At 35.8% G+C, this 23,142-nt stretch overlaps 1 protein-coding gene across 5 annotated transcripts in view; it reads right to left on the bottom strand.

Moving 5' to 3' along the window:
- The window catches only part of ZFR (zinc finger RNA binding protein), a 98,260-nt gene that overhangs the window by 21,100 nt on the left and 54,018 nt on the right, over positions 1–23,142 (bottom strand). For 4 of the 5 annotated variants that reach the window (XM_072824989.1, XM_072824987.1, XM_072824988.1 and 1 more), the window contains 7 exons: positions 22,514–22,659; positions 16,349–16,511; positions 15,088–15,293; positions 13,993–14,143; positions 10,363–10,504; positions 5,408–5,505; positions 4,445–4,540 (listed from right to left, as the gene is read on the bottom strand). In XM_072824989.1, coding sequence (XP_072681090.1) covers positions 4,445–4,540; positions 5,408–5,505; positions 10,363–10,504; positions 13,993–14,143; positions 15,088–15,293; positions 16,349–16,511; positions 22,514–22,659 — 1,002 coding nt within the window. The remainder of the gene's footprint in view (positions 1–4,444; positions 4,541–5,407; positions 5,506–10,362; positions 10,505–13,992; positions 14,144–15,087; positions 15,294–16,348; positions 16,512–22,513; positions 22,660–23,142) is intronic. The other variant, XR_012030336.1, reaches the window with a different exon arrangement.

The raw sequence follows: 23,142 nt of genomic DNA, 5'->3' as shown, positions 1-23,142 counted from the left end.
GATTGAAAGGAAAAAAACTATATATTCAGGTCAATAAATCTTGAAAGATTACCTGATAAAGTTCAATTTCCATTCCTGATTCATATTTTTTTAGCCTTAAAAAAAATTTTTTTAAAGATTTTCTTTGACAGAGAGCATAAACAAGTGCAAGCTGGAGGAGTGGCAGAGTGAGAGGGAGAAGCAGGCTCCCTCCTGAGCTGGGAGTCTGATGTGGGACTTGATTCCAGGACCCTGGGATCATGACCTGAGAAGGTAGCAAATGCCTAACCAACTGAGCCACCCAAGCACCATCCCCCCAATTTCTTTTTTAATGTAAGCTCTACACCCATTTGAGGCTTGACTCAATACCCTGAGATCAAGAGTTGCATGCTCTACTGACTGAGCCAGCCAGGTACCTCTCTATTCCTTTTTTATTTTTATTTTTAAAGATTTTATTTATTCATGAGAGACACAGAGAGAGAGAGATGAAGACAAAGGCAGAGGGAGAAATAGTCTCCCCGCAGGGAGCCTGATGTGGGACTCGATCCCTGGACTTCAGGATCACAACCTGAGCCAAAGGCAGATGCTTAACCACTGAGCCACGCAGGCCTATTAAAAATACTTCTAGGAAAGGACGCCTGGGTGGCTCAGTGTTTATGCGTTGGTCTTTGGCTCAGGGCGTGATCCCAGAGTTCCGGAACCGAATCCCACATTGGGCTCCCTGTGAGGCACCTGCTTCTCCCTCTCCCTATGTCTCTCATGAATAATAAAATCTAAAAAAAAAAAAAAAAAAAAAAAGACTATAGCATGCATGTAAAGTATTATTTCTTTTATTTCCTATTTATTCTAGAAGCATCAGTTAAATTAGAAAAAAGAAAGAAGGCAAGTATAATTTATAGGTATGATTCTAAGTTTAGAAAGCCCAAGAGAATCATATGAAAAACATTACTACAAATAAAGGAATGCAGTCAGGTAGTAGACTGCAAAATTAATACTCAAAATTAATAGTTTTTATATATGCAAACAATAACCAGAAAATAGATGTGAAGGGGAAAAATAGGCTCTAGAATATAAAATATCTAGGTACAAACAACCAAAACCAAAACTTAACATGCACAGAATATATTCATACCTAGGCAGGTACATTATATTAACTTCAGTAAGCAGGACATCCTGGTCTCTGCTAAGAAGAGTCAATATTACAAAAGTGATAATAATTCCCCAAATGAATCTATTAATTCAGTGTAGTACTATTTAAAAGCCAAAATATTCTTTGTGCAAGATGGTGCTTAAAGAGAGGCAAAGAATAGAGAGGGATGAATGTGATGACTAGGACAATCAGAAACTTAAAACTGAAGCTTCGTGGGCAGCCCCGGTGGTGCAGCGGTTTAGTGCCACCTGTAGCCCAGGGCATGATCCTGAAGACCCGGGATCGAGTCCCACGTCAGGCTCCCCCCGCATGGTGCCTGCTTCTCCCTTAGCCTGTCTCTGCTTCTCTTTCTGTGTCTCTCATGAATAAATAAAATCTTTTAAAAAAGATTATACAAGTAATGTATAGATATTTTGTCCTTATAAAAACTAAACATTACAGATCTCTAATCATAATCCTTTCTTCTACTCCTCAGAGAAATGCTATTATAAGTTGGAATATAGCCTTCTCAAAGCTTTTGTTATGCAGAGAAAAATTTATATATATGCACTTGTGGAAAATATAATTTGATGGGGGGAAAAAAGCTTTAGAAGAAACCTGAAATACAAGGGAATTTTTTTTTTAATTTTTTTAAGATTTCATTTATTTATTCATGAAAGACACAGAGAGAAAGAGGCAGAGACACAGGCAGAGGGAGAAGCAAGCTCCATGCAGGGAGCCCGACATGGGACTCAATCCAAGGGCTCCAGGATCACACCCTAAGCCGAAGGCGGCGCTAAACCGCTGAGCCACCCAGGGATCCCCGAGAATTTTTTTTAAGTAGAATAGAAAACCCAGAAGTCATAAAAGATTAATAGATTAGAATTTACAAAAATATTAAAACTCTGATATAGCGAAAATCATCATATAGCTAAAAAGCAGATGAAAAACTGGAAAACATTTTTGTTACAGGTAAAGACTAATTTCTTATACAAAGTGTTAATATAATTAAGAAAATGTTGAGTAACAAAGGAACTGGTAGTTAAGAGAAAAATAATTCTAAATGCCAACAATTACTCAATTAAAGAAATGGAAATTAAAAAGAGACATTTTTATATTTACTATATTGGTAAGGAGTGTGATGATATTCCAGAGTTAGCGAGGATGTGAAGGAAATGATCAATAGTTTTTGGACGTTTTTCAATGATCCAATTTTCTGATAAATAATTAGCACATGGTTTTTGATCTTGGAATTGCAGCCCTACCAATTTATTATTATTATTATTATTATTTTTTCCTACCAATTTATTACATGAATTATAATACTCACAAAAGGCTGACAGTAGTATAATGAAGATTTAATGGAAAAATAACTGCAAACCAAAATGTCCATCAAATGGATACCAGTAAGATAAATTATGGCCCATCCACACAAAGGGAATGCTATGTAGTCAATGCAAATAGGGTAGATTTGACTATGCCCTTCTCTAAGAACTCCAAGATGTATTTTGTTAAGGAAAATGCAAATAATCTAAATAGCTTGAACATCCCTGTGTTCAGAAAAAAATTAAAGAATTAAAGTAACCTGGCTATTCAATTCTCACTAACCCAACTCTGAAATCAATAGGCTCAATTATATTTTCATTTTATTTTTTAAATTTTAAAGATTCCATTTATTTAATTCATGAGAGAGAGGGAGAGAGGGAGAGGGGGAGAGAGAGAGAGAGAGAGAGAGAGAGAGAGAGAGAGGCAGAGACACAGGCAGAGGGAGAAGCAGGCTCCATGAAGGGAAGCTGATGCGGGACTCGATCCTGGAACTCTAGGATCACGCTCTGAGCCGAAGGCAGATGCTTAACCACTGAGCCACCCAGGCATCCTTCATTTATATTTATATATTTTTTAAAGATTTTATTTATTTTATTTAATTTATTTATTCATGAGAGACAGAGAGAGAGCGAGAAAGTGGGGGGGGGGGGGAGGAGGGCAGAGACACAGGCAGGAGAAGCAGGCTCCATGCAGGAGGCCTGATGTAGGACTCAATCCCGGGACTCCAGGATTACGCCCTGGGCCGAAGGCAGGCACTGAACTGCTGAGCCACCCAGGGATTTTTTTTCTTTTTTTTTAGATTGTATTTATTTATTCATAAGAGACAGAGAGAGAGAGAGAGAGAGAGAGAGAGAGGCAGAGACATAGGCAGAGGGAGAAGCAGGCTCCATGCAGGGAGCCCGATGTGGGACTTGATCCTAGGACTCCAGGATCATGCTCCGAGCCTAAGGCAGATGCTCAACCACTGAGCCACCCAGGAATCCCCTCACCTATATTTTTAAATAAACTCCTGCTCTATCTGAATTCTTGCTATTCAGGAAACAAAAGTGCTCAAATATGAAAGAGATACTAGCACATATATGCAAATAAGAACATATATGGTGTATATGAATGCACTTTTATCCTGGAAGTAATCACAACAAACTGTTAAAGATAATTTGCAATTAAATAATGAGAAGACTTTCACTTTTTGGTGCCTTTCTGCATTATTTGAAATTCCTAACTTTGCACATTTTTTCTTCATATTTTTTTAAAATATATATTTTTTAATTTATTTATGATAGTCATATATATATATAGAGAGAGGCAGAGACACAGGCAGAGGGAGAAGCAGGCTCCATGCACCTGGAGCCTGACGTGGGATTCGATCCCGGGTCTCCAGGATCACGCCGTGGGCCAAAGGCAGGTGCCAAACCGCTGCGCCACCCAGGGATCCCTCTTCTTCATATTTTATTTCACAATCTATCTTTCTGAATTCTTGAAATTTTAAACTTTTATACATTATTTTTCTAAAATAAATATTTATTTATTTGAGAGGGACAAAGTGCATGCATGGGGAAAGAGAGAAAAGGACAAGCAGACTCCCTACTCAGTGGGAAGCCCAATGAGGGACTCCTTACCAGGATATTGAGATCATGACCTGAGCCTAAGTTAGATGCTTAACTGACCTACAGGCACCCCTACACATTATTTTAAAAAATTGTCAACAGAACCCTGGATAGGGAGATTAATTGCTTACTTTTAGTCTTTGTACTTTTACATAAGTAAAAGCAAACTAATGACTGCTGTTATTTTAGAAAATAAAGACAAAAAGAAACATCAGGTGCAATTCTTTAAATAGTACAATCTCAGAAAATTAGACACACTATGACCCCCACTAAATGAGGAAAGAAACCGTATTTAGAAAATGAAAATAAAATTGATAATTCAATGTAAGAGGAGATTATAAAAACTGTGCAAGTATTTCCTAAATGTTTATTTTTCACACCATAAAAATTACATACTACTTACCCAGCTTGGAAAATCAGACCATGTTGGAACTCGCTGACAGAGGTCCCGGAGAATACGTATGATAATCACACAGGACTGCAGACCATTAGCTCTAGCCTTGAGAGCAACACAAAAACCCAGGTGAATTAACCTTAGAAATATTGAAAATATCCCTTGATGAAGAAAAGTTAAAATACCACTGTTCAATGGAAGCTCAGATAAAAATAAAACAAAAATAACCACACTTAAAATTAGATTCAATGAGCTGCCATTTACAGCAGTATTTTATGCCAGGGTTAGTATTTAAAAGCTGGTATTTTAGGTCAAAGTAAACAGATTATACAAGAATAATATTTCTTGATCCCCTGTGAACCTTGACCTATGTTCATTTAAAACAGTAAACTTAAAAAAAAAATCTGCCTACATTAGAAATAAAAGAAAAAGTAAAGAGCTAAAAAGTTTGTCTAGGGACTGAAAGGTTAAGGAAATCTGTTTGGTTTCCCTTCTGTGCCTTTGCATGACTGCAAAGTCACTAAACCAAACAGCTGCTTCCTCACCTTTCACTCCCTACACTTATTAACTTAGAGAAAGAGGGGAAAAAATCTTAAAACTATACACAAAGCTTTAAACACATATTCCATTATTTAAAGCAAAAGTTAATCTGCAGCCTTATGGAATATAATATATATACACAAACATGTGATGTTCCTGAACAAGTAAACTTTAAAATAGCCACTAAAAAAAAAAAATAAAAAAACCCAAACTACAAAACAGCCCCCCAAACCTAAGGTTATTGTCAAATTAATAGTAACTGCAATATGCAGATCTTCATAGCCAGCTTTCTATATTAACATATTTTCTGAGATTTAATTTAAAATAGTATTGCTTGGGCAATCTTTTGAAATGTTTAAACACAGTTAAACATGTTGTACTGAACTACTCTCTCATAAGGCTACAAGAAAAAAGTAAAATGATGTTCCGAACCTGGAACCACTTAGCGTGGCGTAGAGCAGCCAGAGCGTCAAGGCATTTTTGCCTGTCCAAGACGTCCGGTGGGTCTTTCACCATACCCGAGGTTACATCTAAAATGGATTGAATTGGCAAAATGCAGTGAGGAATGGGTGTTTGACCAGGTGAGCAAGACACTTCCTTAAAGTAGCATCAGTGTCACATGAGCCATTTGCAAGCTTACCAGCACTTTAATGTACCCAGTATTTTCAGCAAATTTATATACTCCAATGTAAAAATCAAAAAGAGAATTTAGACTCTTAAGAAATATAATAAGTAATTTCTGCAAATAAACCCTACCCACCAAAATAAAATCAAAAGGAAGGATTACTGGACACAGCGCACCAGCACAAAGACAAGACAAGAGGGAACACAAAAATCCACCTTAATAAATAAGAGTTCATGATAAACTATTGAGTTTGTTCAGTATTCTAAATGGTCATAGGTTATTCTGGGGCTCACATAGCAAAGAACTAATAATAAGTATGGAATGATTGATACAGTAATAAATAATTAAAAAAAAAAAAAAAGAAAAAAAAAAGCCCTAAATAGGCATTTCTAAGGGTCAATGCTTTCTCTTCTACAAGGAAATTTTAGCTCTAAGGAAATATGAAATACTCTTTTAAAACGTTCCCAGAAAAAAAATAAAATAAAAAAAAAAAATAAAAAAAATAAAACGTTCCCAGATAATACTCCAAAGGATAATTGGAGAGAAACTGGGTATAGTGGAAAAGGGAAATAAGAACCAACATGGTTAAACTGGGTAAGTATAGAAAAAAGAAGAGATGCAGTAAGCAGAATGCTTCGATGATAAATTATAATACATATGCCCTAAAGTTATATGACTGATTTTAAATCAGATTACTGTATTAAAACATAAAGGAACTATCTTTTTTTTTTTTTTTTAAAGATTTTATTTATTTATGAGATAGAGAGAGAGAGGCAGAAACACAGGCAGAGGGAGAAGCAGGCTCCATGCAGGGAGCCTGACATGGGACTCCAGGATTACATCCTGGGCCAAAGGCAGATGCTCAACCGCTGAGCCACCCAGGCGTCCCTAAAGGAGCTATCTTAAACGAGAAAATCTGAACCTAAACTAGGACAAGAAGTTAACTTTACATTCATGACAGATAGATAGCCAGCTATATATTCATGTAAATGTATCTGTAAAGTATGTATAAAAGTAACAGCATACCTGCTAATCAAACTATTCGAAATAGCAACTAAGTCAATCTAATTCATAGCTCTTAATGATTGAATAGTACAAACAATTTTTAAATACAGCATAATTACATACCATGTGAGTAATCTACTGAATTTACCAGTCTTCTGGCTAAAGTGCACCAAAATTACGGGGTATTTAGGATATAATTTACTAAATCATTGAGGGTACCAAATGAATAATGCAGACAAAATAAAAAGGGAGTTAAAGACGATTTTATTTTAGAGTTATTGCCACTTTCGGCAAGATATTTAATTGAATATATTTTGCATGAGCATTCATTCAGTTATCTTAAAAGACACCTGACCTTATTTTAAGTAGATAAAACATAAGCACATTCTAAAAATGATAAATCTATCCACTGGGCTTTCTATTCTTAGTTCTTGCTCCTCAAATAATCAGATGATGCAGACTTTTCAGAAGACATGTTAGAAGGGTAATTTACAGATAATCAAAGAACATTATAAATTGACACGGAAACAAGAATCTGGGTACTAAAAAGAAACTCTCAAGGCAAAATATTAGTGATTTTTAAAAAATAGTGAACAATCTCAAAACCTGCAAGAACCATATTGAACATAAGAGATGGGGCTATTCTGATCATGATAAGAAAAAGGAATATAGGAAAGCACAGCTACTAAGGAAGTACAAAAGAAGGAAATAAAATGAAATAAAAAAACCACTCCTCAAAGTGGGGTTACAGAACTGCTGAAGGACCCTTTTTCTATGTCCCTTATTTACATTATTTGCTAAAGCTAGGATGCAAATAGGTGACAATGTGCAATCTCTTTCTAAAAAAGTTTCTGAATTTCTAATGTTATTTTCACAATGTTATAATTTCCTTCAATACATAAGAAAAATTTTCTTTTTTGCACATAAGCATTTGTAACTTTGACAATTTTAATTAATGATGCAATTTCAAAGATGCCAAGACACCTATTGCAATTTAAAAACAAATTAAGAGCTAGAAGTATAGTTTTTGTTGAATTTAGAGTGTGGATTTTTGCACCCATTTTATACTTCAAGTGGATTAACCCCTTAGGTATATTGTACTAAAAACAACAAAACAAAAATCACACTCGTTGCCTAATACCCAGTTAACAAAACAAAAATCAGTTAATTAATTTAAAAAAAAAAGCATATTCTTACCCTACATAAATCTAATTCATAAATTTTAAGGGGTTAATCACCAGTTAGAAGACATGCTGTGTCCACACTATTTTATGATTAAAAGTTAATGGGAATATATTAATTTAAATTAACATGGTTATGTAAAATATATAATCCACCCACAACCATTTAAAAACTAGTGTGAACACTGCTCAATTCTAGAATAGACAAAGACAAAACAAACAAAACAGCCACACAAAGGACAATAAATGCCAGACTCTGCATCCAAAATCCCTCCTTAATCAAATGGCAGGTGTGACACTGAGCTTTTGAAAACCTTGGTCAAAAATCCTTCCGATGTCTTGGCAGCAACCCCTGACAGGAATCAATCCCCTCTGCTAGAAGGCTTTGGACCGGGCCTCATAAGCTACAGGTGGAAAAAAACACACACATACCTTACTTGCTGCAGAAAAGACTCTGTAGCAAGGGTTAGAGCATTTCGAACATTTCAAGCTTCAAGTCAATTAACTGTTAACTTAGCATTTAACTGTCAAACACAGTACCATAAAGTAAATCTGTCATGCGTTTAACAGTTATTTGGGCAATTTCATAATTTCTTTTAAATAATTGAAAAATAAATTTTGGTATTAAACAGGACCATTAAAAAGGCTACCACAGCGCAAGTCGCAAGTCTAAAGATTTATAATTGCTCTTCCGGCAAAGCCTTCCTTACCCCCTGTACTAACTCCCCAAAGCAAGCTATAGGCTTTAAGTGGTTTTAAGACACAGAGCATTGGGAGCTGCAGTGAGAGAGAATACATACCGTTATTCTGCAGCCAAGAAAGAAGCAATCTTCATAATGAAGCTAAAGACATAGTTTACTGCAGTTATCTGCAGCAAGGAACACTATCAATGTTTCTACACTTTTTGCACATCCAACTTTTCAGCTCAGTGTCTTGAAGTAAAATCTTCCAATTTTGGACTGATCATTTCTCTCACCAGAGTATTTTATGAAATCCAGAACAGTAATTCTAACTCAAGTCTGGGTCAGACAAAAATATAATTTTGTTTCCTTTAGAGGGGATAGGTTATCAAAGACTCTACTACAAATACAAAATGAACTTTAGACTTTTGCAATGTAATAACTCAATATTGCACAAATTTAACTAAGGTTAAATATAATTGGACAAAATGTGCCCTGAAATAGTTAAAATGGTTATATGAGTATAATTTCATCCTAAGTATAACAACTTTTATTTATATCATATAAGAAGATTTATTTTTCAAATCATAAGAGTCATATGTTGCATATGAATTGACCAGATTGACTCAGGAACTGTTTTTTCCTCAGTATCCACAGCCAGACCTTGAGTGGAAATTCATGTTCATATCCTTTACACAAAACGCATTTATTTTTAAGATGCAAAGCTTATACAACATACAAGTCCTGGTATGGTATATATATGATGTATGCAAGATTAGACACGTCTCCCAAGGACCACATTTTAAATAAAATGTTATCTTGCTGGGTTGTGGAAAGCCCAGTGCCTTAAAAAAATTGCTTTGCTGTAAGAAAACAAATGTAAAGGGACAGTAACTAAGAGCCTACTGATACTGTTTTAGACAAAATAATTTTAATATTTAATATACAGTATTTTGTTCTCTATCTGTATCACAAAGAAATATTAGTGTAGACTATATAACTCCAAACTCAACAAGTTAAAGATGTACAAAAACAACATGAAAGGAAACAAAGTAAATTTTATCTGACCCATAAAACAACAGAACCAACATAAGGCAGACACTGACCATGCTTTTTGGCTTAAAAGCTTTTGAAGCTTTGAAAATGTTACAGAACAGTCCCTAAAGCAACATTGCTGGCACCAGCAGGATTTCATAATCTACAATTGTAAAGTAAGTTTAAAAGTCCTGAACTGTACTATAACTTACTAACTACATCTACAGCATTTATTTTTCAATATCTCTAGCATAATAATATTGGGATCAAATGCCCAAATCTATGCGCATTAGGATGCTCTGCATTCATGAAAACTCTCCAAACCAAAGAGCAACCTCAGAGAACTAGAAATATTTACCTCAGGACAAGCCAAATCCATGATTACACATATAACAATGCCTCTTAAAATATAAGTATTACGAGTATTTAACCAATTTTATTTCTGAAACTCTCTTGTCTTTTTTTTAAGACAAGGCAAGAACAAGAACTTCTTAATAGAAGTTAAATTTGTGGCCCCTTACTACCAACATTTCTTTAATTTTTTCATGTGTCCACTATGTCAGCAAGAATAATTTTGAACTTTTTTTTCCAGAAATCTGAGGTTAGCAAGAAAAGAAAAAAATCAAGAAAGTCAATAATACTGTGCGTGTTTTATATAAAAGTACATTATTAAAAAAGAGCATTTACTTTCTGGGAAATGATCTCAAGCAAAACTGGTTGCTGCATAAGCCAAATCTATCAAATTCATATGTAATGCCAGCATGTTGCCTTCTAGGGCTTAATGCCATCTTAAAGAGTAGGTAAATGAAAAAAAAAAAAAAAAAGTAATAGAAAAAATAGAATGTTTAATGGCTTTCCAACCTCCTTCCCTCATGTTCTCTTCTCGAATAATTGGAGATGTCAGGGTGATAGTGACTTGCATTTTGGGTTCCACACATGAATTTAAAATTATTGCCGCTTCAGACACAGCACATTTTATGTCATACTTCTCAGGACTTATGACCTATATAATGGAAGAGTACAAAAAAATTAGTTGGACCTTTCACAGTACCAGATAAAGCAGTTTCATTATGGCTCTTTCATTTTCTCACTACCTCGAGCACTGTATTTATTTATTTTTAAAAGTTTGTTTTTTTTGGAAGTAATCTTTATATTCAGCATGGGGTTCAAACTTAAAATCCCAAGATCAAGATTTGCATGCTCTACCAACTGAACCAGCCAGGTGCCCCTACCTCAACCATTTTATGTGGAGTAGATAATATACTACTCTAAGAAGTCTTGCAATAATGCAAAAATCATTAATCTCTTAACTTTCCTTTTAGAATTCTTTGCTGAGCTAATTATTTACCATTATTTGTATCAGAGGAGTTATTTCTATATATCCCTCTTAGATTACAAATTCTTGGATAGAAGAAAACACTGCTGTATTTGTTACTGTACCTACAAATAGCATCTAGGTAGTTAAGTATTCATACATTTGCAGAATTTGAACGAAACCAATAAATACTTGAATTCAATCATTCCCACTGTACATTGTGAAATCAACAGATCTATACTTTATAATCAGAGAGCAGAAAGTATTGATTAACATCCAGAAAAACCAGGATTCACTACAATTTGTTGGTATTATAAGCCCTAATTTCCATGAACGAGTGAAGAACTACAGAAATTACATTGAGTGTTTACAGTATAGCATTTAAGTTCAAATTTCAGCTGTTATTTACTAGTGCCATGAAGACAAATTATTTAACTCTTCTTATCCTGTTTTTGTAAAATGGGACAGAAATTATTGCCTAAAGAACTGTTGGAAGACTAAATGAATTAACTATATAAGCCCCTTAAAACAGTGCCTGATTAGGGTGCGTGGGTGGCTCAGTCAGTCCTTGGCTCAGGGTCCTAAGGATTAAGCCCCACATTGGTGGTGGTGGTGGGATCTGAGGTCAGCAGGGAGTCTTCTTGAGGTTCTCTCTCTCCTTCTCCCTCTGCTCCTCCCCCAGCTCATGGCTCTCTATTTTTTTTTTTTAATTTTTATTTATTTATGATAGTCACACAGAGATAGATAGAGAGAAGCAGAGACATAGGCAGAGGGAGAAGCAGGCTCCATGCACCGGGAGCCCAATGTGGGATTCGATCCCGGGTCTCCAGGATCGCGCCCTGGGCCAAAGGCAGGCGCCAAACCGCTGCGCCACCCAGGGATCCCTCATGGCTCTCTAATAAGTAAATAAAATCTTTTTTTTTCTTTTTTTTTTTTTTAATTTTTATTTATTTATGATAGTCACACACAGAGAGAGAGAGAGAGAGAGGCAGAGACACAGGCAGAGGGAGAAGCAGGCTCCATGCACCGGGAGCCCGACGTGGGACTCGATCCCAGGTCTCCAGGATCACACTCTGGGCCAAAGGCAGGCGCCAAACCCCTGCGCTACCCAGGGATCCCAGTAAATAAAATCTTAAGAAACAAACAAAAAAACCAGTGCCTGGTACATACTATTAAATAAATGAAGAATTCTTTTTTTTAACCCACTTATAGAGTTATAAGTATATTTGGAAAGAGTATTTTACTTTTAGCCTAACTGCTTGATTATTTCCTTAGGATGTATTTCCTGCCTTGTAGTTTTACTAAGCATCACAATTAAGATTGAGGTATTTCTAGCAAACTATATAATTCTCTCAAGGTCCTCAAACATTTTCCTCTCCCCCTATCTCACACTCCATTGCCCTAGCTGCCTCAAAAGAGGGATAAGAAACAGATACAACAATGCCAATTCTGCTGGCTCTTAGAACTTAAAAGACTTATCCACAATAAGAAACTTCGTATCTGGAACAAGGGTAATATAAGGTAAACAACAGTATTAGAGGTGTCAGAGCTTAAGTTCAATACTGTGCTTCACCACCCTTTGTTACCAGTTGCTCTGCTGTGGTCAAGTACTATTTATTCTGACTCATTGCTGTAAAATACATATCACATTACCAATGAAATGTCAATCCTTGGATTTAGAATACCTAATTAAACTGCAAGGTTTTATTTTACTTTATTTTTAGATTATTTATTTATTTATTCATGAGAGACACAGAGACAGAGAGGCAGAGACATAGGCAGATGGAGAAGCAGGCTCCATGCAGGTAGCCTGATAGGGGACTTGATCCCGGGACTCCAGGACCATGCCCTGGGCCGAAGGCAGGCACTAAACCGCTGAGCCACCCGGGATCCCAAACTGCAAGGTTTTAAAATAAATTATATAAATTATTCAAGGAATATTTATTTTTTGAAGATTTATATTTTTGAGGTGGGGAGAGAGAGAGCAAATATACAAGAAGTGCAGGGGGGCAGGTGCAAAAGAGAGGGAGAGAGACTTTTTTTAAAAAATAAATTTATTTTTTATTGGTGTTCAATTTGCCAACATATAGAATAACACCCAGTGCCATCCCATCAAGTGCCCCCCTCAGTGCCCGTCACCCAGTCACCCCCACCCCCCGCCCACCTCCCCTTCCACCACCCCTAGTTCATTGAGGGAGAGAGACTTAAGCAGACTCTGTGCTAAGGGCCAAGCCCAAAGTGGGGCTCGATCTCATGATGCAAGCCAAAACCAAGAGCCAGACTGTGCCACCCGGGCACTCCACAGAATATTCACTCTAAAGCCAAATCTGAGATTCTGACAAACTCACATATAAAATTTTTTAGAATTCAAACTTAAGACAAAAAAAAAAAAGTTTGCTTTTGGGGAACCCTGGGTGGCGCAGCGGTTTAGTGCCTGCCTTTGGCCCAGGGCGCGATCCTGGAGACCCAGGATCGAATCCCACGTCGGGCTCCTGGTGCATGGAGCCTGCTTCTCCCTCTGCCTATGTCTCTGCCTCTCTCTCTCTCTGTGTGACTATCATAAATAAAAAAAAAAAAAAAAAAAAAAAAAGGTTTGCTTTTGTATGACCAAAATGGGATATTCTACTAATTGTCCATTGCTATGATTTGCTAGATGGAAACAGGAGAATTCCTATCATAAACATAGAACAAAAACAAAATAAAAAAATCACAATAAAACTAGGGAAATTCAAAATGGAAAGACTATTTCTTACTATATTTTATTAAAAACATGTATTCTAATGGGCAAGAGGTTCACAGATTTTAAAATTTTATGTTTGCTATACAGGGCCTTTATTTTTAACAACAAAAAAAAGAAAGACCATTTTCTGTCCTCAGTACCTTCTTTCTTATGCGTCAAATCTTGGGGAAAAAAACAGGATGAGACATGTGCTACAATTTTACATTTTAAAATAAATTAGCAAGATGGCTTCATGTCAAATACAAGCACTATAAAACCTAAAAAGACAAAGTAGAAAATAGTTCTACCAATTTGCACAACGAAACAAAAAACTCAATATGGAAAGTCAAGCCAAAAATTTAAAGGCTGGCTTAGGTTTAGGCTGAAGCACAGTTAGTCCTGCCAAAAACTTCTGAACCAGACAAGGGGTAAAAATGAACATTTCCATAATACTTACAGCAAGCTGTTTGGGTAGGTTTTCTGCAATACGGCTTAATAATGTCTTTGAAGGTTTCTCAGAGCACAGCAAAACAAGGTTGACATTTCTATCTCCTCGGAGAAGTAATCCTTTTGCCAATACTCCCACTCGCAAAACTCCTTTTAAAGCTCTGCAGTGAAATCAAATTATATTATGACATTTCTCTCCTCAACCAGAGCCATGATAATCCCTAAATATACAATAATAAATTAAATAATTTTTATACTATTAAAAGTTTCACCAACTACAGTTTAAAAATACTTAATATTTTTAAGAAGTATCCTTCATTTAGATAAGAAATATGGATAAATAAAGAGCTAAGTTCTCACAGGGACAGTTTCAAAGAACATTAACATTTCTGTGTTTCATTTTACAAATCAGAGTAAGAGTCATGGCGGTGGTTCTTTTTTTTTTTTCCTAACTCATGACCCTGAGATTGAGACCTGAGGTGAGATCAAAAGTTGGATGCTTAACTGAGCCACCCACATGCCCCAAAAGTTATTTTTAATATAAAAATATTTCCAAATGATAAAAGGAAAATGAGAACTTGTAGATCACAATGCAAAACTTGTTATGAAAGATGTTTTTAGGGGTGCCTGCCTGAGTGGCTCAGTTGGTTAAGTGTCTAACTCTTGATCTCAGGGTCATGAGTTCAAGCCCCATCTTGGGGTCCCTCCCCCAAAAAAGGTGCTTCAAAGCTTAAGTTTTTTCATGCCTATGGTTAACGCATTAAGGAAACAAGTTGCTAAAACAAAAACTGAACATAGGACAGATGCAATGCAACAAAAACTGAAGAGCAGCTGAATGCAATTACAAAAGCTGCTTTGAAAAAAGACTCAAAATAGTTTTATATAAATCAAAATAAAAGGAGTAAAATCAAGATTGGCGATTGTAAGGAACGGTGTATTTCTCATTTTAGCAAAAAACACCTAAATACATTAAATATCTACTCAAACAAGACAAGACGTACACTCACACCAGAGTTTTTAGTCCTTGTACCTTTTTATTTCAAGTGTAAGAAGTCCATGGAAGGAAAAACAAAAATATGCAAAGTAAGTAACTCTGAAAACACACCTGTCTTTACCTCCCTCTTTCTTATCATCTCCCTCTTTGCTCTTGCTCTTCTCATGTTCAGACAAACTGTCTGAAACAAGTTTTAAAGCGCGTTCAGTGATAGAAACAATTTTCTGAACTGCCTGTAATTCCTCTTCAGTTGGATAAATGGTTGCATGTTTTGTCATTACATAACGGTCATCAGAAGAGTCAGGACGACGTAAGGGCTAGAGAAAAAAAGTTACTTCATTTAAAAACAATGTTTCCTGAGCAAAAGTAAACTACTATTTTTCAGCTATACATATGCTTGTCATAGCTTTTTGATAAGAAAGTCAACTATGCAAAATGTCCATTTAAAACTATGTTTCTCTTTTCTATTTCAGTAAAAATAAAACCGCAAACTTTGAAGTTATATACTATCAAGAGTCAGATGATTATATATGCATGCATATCTCTGTATATACACATGCTTTGCCCAACACCATTATCTAAGGTTCTGATATACTTTTTTACTCAACTTTAAAGACCAGTGATTGTGAAACTTTTTTTGGCTTTGATAAAAATAAAACAGTGCTTACAAATGCTTGTTCTGTGTAAAGACAAATGAGAAAGAGTAAGTTAAAGAGAAGGAATTTGCTGATTTCTGCTAAATGTTCTCTGGAAAACAGAAAAAAAAAAAAATCCTCTTATTGTTTTATAGTCTGAACCTCTATGAAATGTTCCTCATCACCCGGTGTCTCTTCTTTTACACAGCTTCTATGCAACACATACTCTCAAGATACATCTTTTCTATAGTTTTCCTAGTATATCAACTGTGATACTCATGTGGAACCATTTACCTACTCCTTATCCTGCGCTCAATTCAGAAGCAGTAGTAGGTTTTAGATGGTCAGGATTTGAAGCAAAAAGATTCTCATCAACTGTAATGGGGAGATAATTCTGAAGGCAAAGCAGCTGACTTCAAAATTGGTGGTTCTTGCTAATCTCAAGAAGAAAAAAGGAAAGAAAATCTCTAATGTTAAAGAACACTCAACAAAACAAGCTCTGTTCCTGTTTGGCTTATGCTGAAAGTAAGAAAGGTTCAAGAAACTCTGTGAAGTCCTTACATATAAAGACATGAATTGGGAAATTATAATAAAAGGAGGGAAAATTCTGAATCAGATAAAAAAATTACACTGAGAATGAGATTAAATCTAAGAATTAGCTCCCCCAAACTGTTATCTTCTAATGCTGAACCAATTTTACACTTTCACCCCCTTATATAAACTACATGGACACTCACTGCAGGCCCCTGTGGCTGAGGAGGCATGCCTGGTCGGACTCCTAGAAGGCCTAATGGGCCTGGAGGACCATGAGGATATCCTCCATCAGGCATTCGGCGGCGATCATCCCAATGGTGTTGTTCTTCCTCCATTCTTCTCCAGTACATGTCCTCTTCATAACGCCTGAAAATGGAGAATGATATTACAAGCCTTTAAGAAAAATACAACCCAAGAACTTACGTCAATAATGACAAAAAATGTAATTAAAAAAAAAAAAAAACTGCCCCAGGCATCCCTGGGTGGCGCAGCGGTTTAGCGCCTGCCTTTGGCCCGGGGTGTGATCCTGGAGACCTGGGATCGGATCCCACGTCGGGCTCCTGCATGGAGCCTGCTTCTCCCTCTGCCCGTGTCTCTGCTTCTCTCTCTCTCTCTCTCTGTGTGATTATCATGAATAAATAAATAAAATCTTAAAAAAAAAAAAAAAAACCTGACCCAAATCAGCTTAGCTAACATGTTTCTTTTCCCCTACTGTATTTAAAATCCTTTATTTGCTTTCATCTGTAAGTAAATGGAAGTATATACGAGTGAAAAGAGGCGAGAAAACTAAGAGAAAAGCAACATAAAACTTCAGAGCCGAATGCCAAAGTCAAAGGAACGAATATCAGAAACCTCAGAGTTCCTTCCTTCTAACCTTGCCCTCTTTAAGAGAAAGACTGTAAACTTAAATGCCTACTTAGAGTGGCCAGACCAGTAATGTGTGTTGAATGAAAGACCTGAAACACACATTCAGGAATTTTCTGTCTCCGAAGAAATGGGCTCTCTCCTATTTTCTCCTTAGAGACAATCTCTTAAGCCTTCATTCATTCATTTCGATTTTATTTATTTATTCTGAGAGATACACAGGGAGAGGCAGAGACATAGGCAGAGGGAGAAACAGGTTCCTCACTGGGAGCCCAATGCAGAACTCGATTCCTGGACCTTGGGATTACACCCTGAGACAAAGGCAGATGCTCCAACTCCTGAGCCACCCGAGCATCCCTAAAGCCTACTTTTAAAGTCCTCATTTATGATACAAGCGTACACAAAGACATTTGTCTACTATGAAGAAAAATAACAGTGCAAGACAATGATAAATGGCAACTCATATTCTGTCTCATTTTGGGGGACATATTATTATTATTTTTTAAATATTTATTTATTTATTTATGATAGTCACAGAGAAAGAGAGAGAGAGAGGCAGAGACACAGAGAGACACAGGCAGAGGGAGAAGCAGGCTCCATGCACCGGGAGTCCGATGTGGGATTCGATCCCGGGTCTCCAGGATCGTGCCCTGGGCCAAAGGCAGGTGCCAAACCACTGCGCCACCCAGGGATTCCTGGGGGACATATTAAAGGTGGAAAGGAAAAGAAAAAAAAAAAAAAAAAAAAAAGGTGGAAAGGACTATGGTCAAGGAGAAAGCATATGTTCATTAAAGAACTAGAATTTAAATAAAAATTTTAAGGGAAAAAAAAGAAAGTATATGTTCTGGCTAGAGAGAACAGCGAACAGCTGCTACTTAGTCCCTATTAATTACTGCCATAAGGGAATACAGGTTTGCAATCCCAAGATCATCAGGATTAGAAATACCACATAGAGGTGGCTGGGTGGCTTAGTTAGTTAAGCGTCTGCCTTTGGCTCAGGGCATGATCCCAGGGCATCAGGTTCCCTGTTTGGTGGGGAATCTGCTCCACACCCCCTCCCCCCGCCCGCTCCCCTTGTGCTGTCTCAAATAAATAAAATCTTTAAAAACACAAAAATAAAAATAAGTGCCATGTATATCAAATGAAACACCCACAGGCTGAACTTGGACTGTGGGTAGCTATTGTATGACCTCTGCTTTAATAGTCATTTTCAGAATCTAATTTTTAACTAGCTCACTCACTCTCACTTCTGTCTTCACTTTTAGCTTCAAACTAGGATACTGATAACTTGTCCCAAGGGAAATCCTGTCTCTAAAGCAAATTGATAGCATTAAGCATTAAGGTTTTATAGACAAAAAAAAAAAAAAAAGGTTTTATAGACAAATTTGTTTAATATACAACAGAAGGATGCTCCTCCCTTCCCACCCCACTCACCCCCCCTCCCCAAAAAAAAAGAGAGAGAGAAGTATGCTTCTCAAGTAGCTTTTTGCAGAAACTACCAATTTCCTCGGGTTGGGAATAAGCAGTGTTTTTTAGGTCATTCTATACTACTCAAAAGTAGTATAGAAACATACTTCTGTTATTTAGGCCTTGAGAGAAAATGAATAAAAACAGGTTGAAGGTTCTGGAAAACCACATTCATTCCAGTTTTGAATGGTTTACTGTTATTACTGAACACAAACATTTAAGTTACATGAAGGCACAGATTTTTATCCATTGCTTACCAATTCATACTCAGTGCCTAACACAGTATGTACAATTTTCTAGCATACCATTAGATGCTTAATATTTGATACATCAGCAAAAGAGGAAAAGCTCCATAATCTAAGTACAGAGAATTTAAAATGGATTACAAAGGCAGATTATCATAAAAATGAGACTGATATATTATATATAAACATATTAAAAAATAAAGTATCTGAAGATAACACATTAATAATAGGTTTATAACTACAATACAGTGTCTGTACAAATCAACTGGTAAGTAAAAAAATAAAAAAATGAATAGGCAATTTACCAAGAAATGTAAGTGGTCAAACATGAAATAAAGTTCAACTTATGAAATAAACAAGAGGTTGACAGGATGTGGGGGGAAAAGGAACCCTCGTACACTGCTGATGGGAATGTAAATTGGTGCAACCACTATAGAAAACAAAAATACCTTATGATCCAATAATTCCACTACTATGTACCTACCCAAAGAAAATAAAAACACTAATTTGAAAAGATATGTGCACTCCTATGTTTACTGCAGCATTTACAATAGCCAAGATATGGAAGCAACCAAAGTGTTCACTGATACACAAATAGATAAGGAATATGTGAACAGGAAAACACAGACATATATAGGAATATTATGCAGCCATAAGAAAGGATAAGATTGCCCATTTGGAACAACATGGATAGACATAGAAGGTATTATGCTAAGTGAAATAAGTCAGACTAAGAAAGACAAACATATGATTTCATTCACTTGTGGAATCTAAAAAAAAAACCCAAGTGAATAAACAAACAAAAGGCAACATTAGATCTATAAATAGAATTGATGTTTGCCACAGGGGAAGGTTGTGAAAGGATGGGCAAAATGGGTGAAGAGGAAATACAGGCTTCTAGTTATGAAATGAGTAAATCACAGGAATAAAAGGCACAGAATAACAAATACAGAATAACTCAGTGATATTGTTAACAATGTCGTCTGAGAACAGATGGTAGCTACACTTGTGGTAAGCATAGCATGAAGTATAAACTTACTGAATCACTATGTTGTACACCTAAAACTAATGTAGTATTGTATGTCAACTATGCTCAAAATTTTTGAAAATTTGCCAGTAATATAATTACAATTCAAACTGAACAGAAACAAGTATGAAAAGATTTCCCCCTCTTCCCCCAAATTTCTATTTGAAAACAAAAAAACTAAAAGGATTTCATATTTCACTCTCTCGTTGGCAGAAGCTTTAATGTTATAACAGTCATTTTCAAAGTGTGGTCTAAGAACTTCAGATGGTCCCTGATGGCAGGTCAGAGGATCCATGTCTTGGTAACATAAGACAAAATTTACCTTTTCCATTCTTATTCTCTTTTGAATTTTACAATGGAGTTATCCAGAGGCAAAATGTGCTATCACAACAAACTGAAAACAGAAGCACATGAGAATCATGCTGCTTTCTCTTAAGCAAGACATTAAATTGCAAAAATGTAAAAGCTGTCATTTTCATTATTTTGGTGAAGAAATAGTTATTTTATGGTTTTCGCCATTTTATATTTATTAAATACATTTAATGTAATGTAATTAGTTGATATGTTTATATAGTTAAAATGTCATTTTAAACTTCAGTTTTAATTTTAATATGGTGAAATCATGACAGCTAAAACCTACATAAGCAAAAGCTCTTTGGAGTCTTCAATAATTACTGAGTAAAAAGATATTTCAAAAAGTCTGAAAACCACCGAAATTACAGTATTCAGTACAGGTCTCTTTCAAACAAGTACTTCCATTTCTGGAAATATTATTATTAGCAACTAATTATGATGTATGTAATAATACAGCCTCAAGGATGGTTAATGTAATAATTATGTTAGAGAAACTCTGGAAAGAACCTAAATATCTAACAAGATGGGACAAGTTAGAAAGAAAATTACATGGCTACATAAGAGAATACTATGCTGTCATGAAAAATAATCTTACCTTTATTTTTAAGTTGACATAAATGAAAAAAGTGAGTTATGAAATGTGTACATTACGCTTGTTCTTATTTTTTGAAATTGTATTTTAAAACTTCTACACAAATACTCTTAGCAGCAGTATTCATGATAGCCCAAAAGTGGAAACACCACCAATGTCTATCCACTGATAAATGGACAATGTTACACATTCATACAATGGACTATTACCCAGCCATGAAATGAAAAAAGTACTGATACATGCTGTAACACGCATGAAGCTTGAAAACATTGTAAGTGAAAGTAGGCAGACAAAAACCCCCACACAGTATGATTCCATTTATTTTTATTTATTTATTTTTTGTATGACTCCATTTTAATGAAATCTCCAGAATAAGTCTACAGACAGAAAGTATATTGTGGTTGCCTATGGGTAGAGGTAGGGGTTGCAAGGAAAATAGAGAGGGACTGCTAATGGTTCAAAAATTGATGGTGGTGATGGCTGTACAACTCCATGAATAATACTTAAAACCATTAATTGTGCCATTTAATTTTTTCAAGTAAGCTCTATAACCCAATATGGGGCTTGATCTCATAACCCTGAAATCAAGCGTCACATGCTCTACTGTCTGAGCAAGCTGGGTTCCCCCGAACTGTATCATTTAAGGATATGTTGGGGTACCTGGGTGGCTCAGCCAGTTACGTGCCTGACTCTTGATTTCAGCTCAGGTCATGATCTCGGGGTTGTGAGACTGAGTCTTGAGTGAGGCTCTACACTGGGCATGGAGCCTACTTCAGATTCTCTCTCCTTTCCCTCTATACCCCCTTACTGGCTTGCTCTCTCTCAAAAAATATGTCAGTTGTATCAATAAAACTGAATATTTATGTATCTTTAGAAGATGTTTTTTCCTGCCCTATAGCTTCTAAAGCTTCCATAAGCTTCTTTTAAAAATAAGACACCTTGGCGTGCCTGGGTAAGCTCTCAGTTGGTTAATCAACTGTCTTCCCAGGGTTCTGGGATCAAGCTGCATGTTGGGCTCCTTGCTCAGCAGGGAGCCTGCTTTTCCCTCTCTTTTCCGCTTGTGCTATTTTGGTCACTATCTTTGTCTCAAAATCTTAAAAAAATAAAATTAAATTTAAAAAACCACATTATTAATGTCTATCTATGAAATCTTACACTCAGGATATTTTTTTAAAAGATTTTATTTATTCCTAAGAGACACACAGAGAGAGAGGCAGAAACATAGGCAGAGGGAGAAGCAGGCTCCCTGCAGGGAGCTGATTGTGGGACTCGATCCCAGGGCTAAAATCACACCCTGAGCCAAAGGCAGCAGCTCAACCGCTGAGCCATTCAGGCATCCCAGGATATTTTTATCATATAACCAAATGTTCTATTTTGTTTTAAACTGGGGCATTTAATTTGTAATATTATTCTGGGGCACCTGGCTAGCTCAGTCAGTAAAGCATGTGACTCCTGATCTTGGGATCGTGAGTTCAAGCCCCACACTAAGTGTAGTCGAGTTTGCTTTAAAAAAAACAAAAATCTATATATAAATAAACTATTTCTTGATATATATTATATACATATATATATATATATATAAGATACCACTTACCACATAATTCCTAATACCAAGGCCACGGTCAAATACTAGAATAGCCAATAACTTAATTTTAATGCATGTCTTTCCTAGACCTAGGATCTTCCTGAAAAGCGAAAATTAAAAGTACATTAAATAAATCTGGATTGCTCTGAATGGAAGTCACATACTCAGAATAGCTAAGTTTTTTAGAAAGGCTGAACCACTTTCTATCATGCTACTAAAAGTTAAAGATACTACCTCATTTCCATTCTCCAGCGTTCTTCTTCTTCTCGTCTTCGCCAATACTCTTCTTTCTGCATCTGCTTCCTCATTTTCTCTTCTTGAATCTTTCTGGCTCGAATACTGGGCTTTACTTCTACTTGCAAATCTGGATTTACTTTTTTCTGTTAATACAGACACTTAAAAAGTCAGCAGGCCCTCCAACAATTCTACATATATTATTAAATCACACAATCCTCCAGTCTTTCATCTTTCAGTTGCAAATTTATTATAAGAGTAAAATCAGTAAAATGAAATTTGTACAAGAGGGAAGATTCAAAATACATTAATAAACTTATTTATTTTCCCTTCCCACTCCCCAAATTGTCCAAGTTTATGACAACATACTTCATATGAAAAAGTACATAACTTAGTGTTAACCAATAGAAGAATTCCTTAGGGGACTAATGGATATTTAACCTTCCTTTACTTCTTTGTAAGTAATGATTCTAAATGTCTGAGTGTAGGGTTAAAAAAAAAAAATTCTTTTAATTTTCACCACCTCTGTATTTAGAAGGGAAAACACGAATCCAGTACATTAGCCTAATAAAAAACTTTATTTATGATTTTATTTATTTATTTATGTTTAAGATTTTATTTATTTATTC

This window comes from Canis lupus, chromosome 4, assembly GCF_048164855.1.
Source record: "Canis lupus baileyi chromosome 4, mCanLup2.hap1, whole genome shotgun sequence".
NCBI lineage: Eukaryota > Metazoa > Chordata > Mammalia > Carnivora > Canidae > Canis > Canis lupus.
The sequence above is the reverse complement of the archived record's forward strand: the minus strand, read 5'-3'. Positions and strand labels throughout refer to the sequence as shown.